This window comes from Gadus chalcogrammus, chromosome 14 (assembly GCF_026213295.1).
Source record: "Gadus chalcogrammus isolate NIFS_2021 chromosome 14, NIFS_Gcha_1.0, whole genome shotgun sequence".
Classification (NCBI taxonomy): Eukaryota; Metazoa; Chordata; class Actinopteri; order Gadiformes; family Gadidae; genus Gadus; species Gadus chalcogrammus.
This window is the reverse complement of record NC_079425.1, coordinates 17,948,658-17,953,120: the sequence shown is the minus strand read 5'-3', so window position 1 is coordinate 17,953,120 and position 4,463 is coordinate 17,948,658. Positions and strand designations below refer to the sequence as shown.

The 4,463-nt window shown below is 52.0% G+C and overlaps 1 protein-coding gene across 1 annotated transcript in view; it reads left to right on the top strand.

The window, feature by feature from the left end:
* Positions 1 to 4,150, top strand: part of LOC130403943 (mothers against decapentaplegic homolog 6-like) — a 17,562-nt gene extending 13,412 nt beyond the window's left edge. The window contains exon 4 of the mRNA XM_056608496.1: positions 3,470 to 4,150. Coding sequence (XP_056464471.1) covers positions 3,470 to 4,137 — 668 coding nt within the window. The 3' untranslated portion in view covers positions 4,138 to 4,150. The remainder of the gene's footprint in view (positions 1 to 3,469) is intronic.
* The last annotated feature ends 313 nt before the right edge of the window (positions 4,151 to 4,463 follow it).

Here is a 4,463-nt window from a genome sequence, read left to right as displayed (position 1 = left end):
CAAAAGTCAATGTATCACCTCTGCTCCTACTTGGTTTGTTTGTTTAAATATATTTCCTCCGCCTGTATCGGTTGTCGTGTTTATTCGCAGTGAATGGTCTTAGTGTTTTATAGTTTGGTTTTCACCAGAACCGGATTTGGTTTGGAGGGAACATGGGCTTACCGGGCTTTTCCATGCGACTGGCACCATGCGAGGGGGGATTTGGAGAAAGCAATAACAAAAGCTACTTATCTAATTGGTAAACAGAGCTGTTAAATGGTGGTCGGATTAAATGGTTGCAGAACACCGCCGTAATTGCTGCCAGCCCTCGCACACAGTCGCATGCAGCACACATACGCACACATTGCTCACGCACGCATTTGCAGGCTACTACACACACACATACAAACACACACACACACACGCCAACAGACAAGCACACACTGGAACACGCACATTTTCTGACTTCCTCCATCCAAACATAAACACACTGATAACCTCTGGTTTGAACCCTTTAAACATTCCATTGAAGGACTTCATTGCCAAGCCAACACCCCCCACCCCCCCCCCCCCCCCCCCACCCCCCCCACCCCCCCTCCAATTCCAACCCCCCAACTTCTCCTCGTCTTCCTCTAGCTTCCCCCCACCCGCCTCCCGGGTCTTTCTCACACAACCTCTTTATACCTCTGGGTTGGAGGTGGGCCAAGTGAGTGCGATGACGGTACGCGGCGGGTGCCAAAAACATTACACGTGACGAGCTGTAGCAGCAGAGCTGTCAAATAGCATCTCGTTTACACAGAAGACACAGCCCCACTCCAGCCCCGATGGCGTGCGCCTTCTGGAGACTCGCATTCAGCGTTTGGTCCACAGCTTTTGCTGTGTGGGGGTCAGTGTTAGGGTTAGAGGCACCGTCGTGGTTGTTTTGTTGATGTCGTTACTATTCATGTTGATTCGGCAATGGGTTCGTTTCTGGGGCGACATGACACACGTTTTGATTTGTTGTTCCATTCATGATACAGCGCCTCGGGATTTAAAAGAATCAAAAAAAAATTGAAAAGAAAAATCACTTGATTCATTGCCATCATGGAATTGAAGTGCGTTGGAACAGGAGGCCTCGGTGGCCATTTTGGTCTGTTGTGAGGATGTTTAGAGCGTGGGTTCATCCTGGGATGGCTGCACAGCGCTATGTTTTATCGTGTGTTAAAGCTTTGCATGTTTTTGTGTGTGTGTATCTCATGTGCTATCTCGTGGCTCTGTCTGTGTGTTTTTATATCCGCACACAAAGCTGAAGTGTGTTTGTTTGTTGATTGTGTGTCATCGTGTCTGTTTATGTCACTTTGTTCATGAGCGAGACACACGTGAAGAGCGGAGAGATGAGAGAGAGCAGCAGAGAGCGAGAGCATGAGAGAGAGAGAGAGAAGAGAGAGAGAGAGATGAGAGAGAGAGAGGAGAGAGAGCGATGAGAGAGAGAGAGGAGAGGAGATGTGATGAGAGAGAGCCGAGGAGAGGATGAGAGAGAGAGAGAGAGAGAGAGAGAGAGAGATCCTGTTAGTTAAGCCTGTTCTCTCTTATTGGGGAGCAGTAAAACCTCCAGACTTACCAGCCTGGAATTTACTAATGACACACGTGGGCCTCAGATGAGTACAATTTTGTGTGAGTATGAGTGTGTATGTGTGTGTGTGTGTGTGTGTGTGTGTGTGTGTGTGTGTGTGTGTGTGTGTGTGTGTGTGTGTGTGTGTGTTTCTCTTTGTGTGTGGGTGTCTGTCTGTGTATGTCTGTGTGAGTGTAAGTGTGTTTGTGCACGTGTGTGTGTGTGTGTGTGTTTGTGTGTGCATGTTTATGCATTTGTGTGTGTATGTGTGTCCGTGTGTTTACGTGTGTGTGTTTGATGCACTGCTTGGCTCATAAACTATGCACACAAATACGCACAAAGGCAATACACACATAAACAACTCATCTTTGCATCTCTCCCCTTTAAAGCAGCACTGCTCTTGAGCAAACGCATTCAGCCCCATCTCCGCCACAGTTTTGCCCCAAAGCAGCTTGTTCAGGGGAGAGGGGCAGCCGTGATGCCCCTGGCTAGATGGAGATGGAGGACGCTGTCGGGGCTGTGAAAAGAATGAGGCCAGTGGCACATGGGCCTTTAAATCCTCCATGTCAATAGAGTCTCTGGGGCCAAATAATGGCATCACTCTGGGTGGGAGTTAATGTGAGCTGATAGCATGAGGGCCGGGGGGTCAAGGGTTCATGGGCTCGCGCTAGGCTGTCAGGGAGCTGAATACTCTGCAAGTATAACCCCCCTCCCCCTCACCATCCCGCTCACCATCCCTCACTTCCTCCCCCCGCCTTCCTCCGCCCCCCCCCAAAACCACACACACACGCACGCACGCACACACACACACACACACACACACACACACACACACACGCACACACGCACAACACACACACACACACACAACACACACACACACACACACACACACACACACACACACCCACACACACACACACACACAGGCAACACCAGTGCACACCACTATCTATCTTTTTCTTTGCTTCTTTGTTTCTGTCTTTCTTTTTTCCTTCTTTCTTTCATTGTTTCTCTCTGTCCCTCTCTTCCCCGCTGGATTCTGAGGAATGGTTGTGGAGTGAGGGGGGTAGGGGGAGAAATGTGTGTGTGGGTTGGGGCTGGTTTGGGGTGAGGGGGAGGTTGTTTGAGCTCCATCTCCCCACAAGGAATGTGGAGGCCAGGGTGGTGTTGGCGAGGTGGAAGGGGAGGGGGGGACAAGATAAACTGTTTTCAACCTTGCTGTCGGAGTGTGTTGACAATGTTCAAGTCTGATCCATACTCCCAAGGAGAGACGAGGCTAAAAGACTAAGCATGTAAACGGAACCGTGATCAATTGGAGAGAAAACTATGGTTTGACGAATGTCTGTATTGCCGTCTGGCATACTCATCAAACACCAGGAAAAGCGTGGATTAAGTGGATACACTGGTAAATCTTTTAACCTGCTCCTGCGAGTGTGTACTATAGGGCGTGCAAGGACATGAGAGAAAACATGTCTGTCATCGTATTTTCACCTTACACCAACATGCTCCAGAAGGGTAGAGTCACCCCCAAAACAGACTCAAAAACATTCAGATGGGAAGCGCAAATATTCCAACAACCTAAATATGGCTGCAAACTGTCCAATAGTCAAACCATCGTCAATCTGCGTCAAAGCAGGATTTTCCCCAACCAATCATTGTTTAGTTCAACGCAGATACACACGATGAATTCTTCTTTCACAAGCAGTTCTCACAAGCATACACATCGTCTCTTCTGTGAGCCGCTGGAGAAGCGACAAAATTGTTTACCTTTTACAAAAGCGCGAACGTCCGTGTCCGAGCTCGCGCTATGTTGTGTCTGTGTCTTAACTGTGACCTGCAGGCTGAACGACCATAACACAGAGTCTGTCTCTTCCCTCTCTCTCCGTCTCCCACCAGACACTGGTACCTCCATCGGCTCCACCACCTCCGGCGACCGCCGCTCCCAGTGGTGCAGCGTGGCCTACTGGGAGCAGCGGACCCGCGTGGGCCGCCTCTACGCGGCGCGCGAGCCCTCGCTCGGCATCTTCTACGACCTACCTCAGGGCACGGGCCTCTGCCTGGGCCAGCTGCACGCCGACGCCTACCAGCGTCGGCGCCGCCGCCGCGGCGACGGCGACGGCGACGGTGATTCGGACCCCGACGGCGAGCCGGCGCCGGCGGCGGACGCGCAGGGCGCTCGCCGCGGGGGCGTGGCCAGCGGCGTGCGACAGGTGCGCGACAAGATCGGCCACGGCATCGCCCTGAGCCAGGAGGCGGATGGCGTGTGGGTGTACAACCGCAGCCAGCACCCGGTGTTTGTCCACTCCCCCACCCTGGACCTGCCCGGCGCCCGCGGGGGCCTGACGGTGCGCCGGGTGGTGCCGGGCTACTCCCTCAAGGTGTTTGACTACGAGCGCTCCGGGTGGATGGAGGAGCACGGCGTGAAGCCCGAGGGCCAGGAGGGGCCCTGGGACCCGCGCAGCGTGCGCATCAGCTTCGCCAAGGGCTGGGGCCCGTGCTACTCCAGACAGTTCATCACCTCCTGCCCCTGCTGGCTGGAGGTGCTGCTGAGCAGCCACAGATAGCACACACACACACACACACCACACACACCACACACACACACACACAACACACACACACACACACACACACACACACCACACACACACACACACACACACACACACACACTTATGGACATTGCGTAGACAGTGATGCACAAAGACCCAAACACCGACACGCACACAGAAACACACGCAGCAACATAAACTCAACAGCGCACACCTATGAGGTTTCGTAACCAAGTATCGTAATTGTAATCTACCTAGATTTAATATAAATCTTTATATATTATATAAAATATATTATACATGTAAATACCTGAGTCATTTTTACAATGCAATTATTT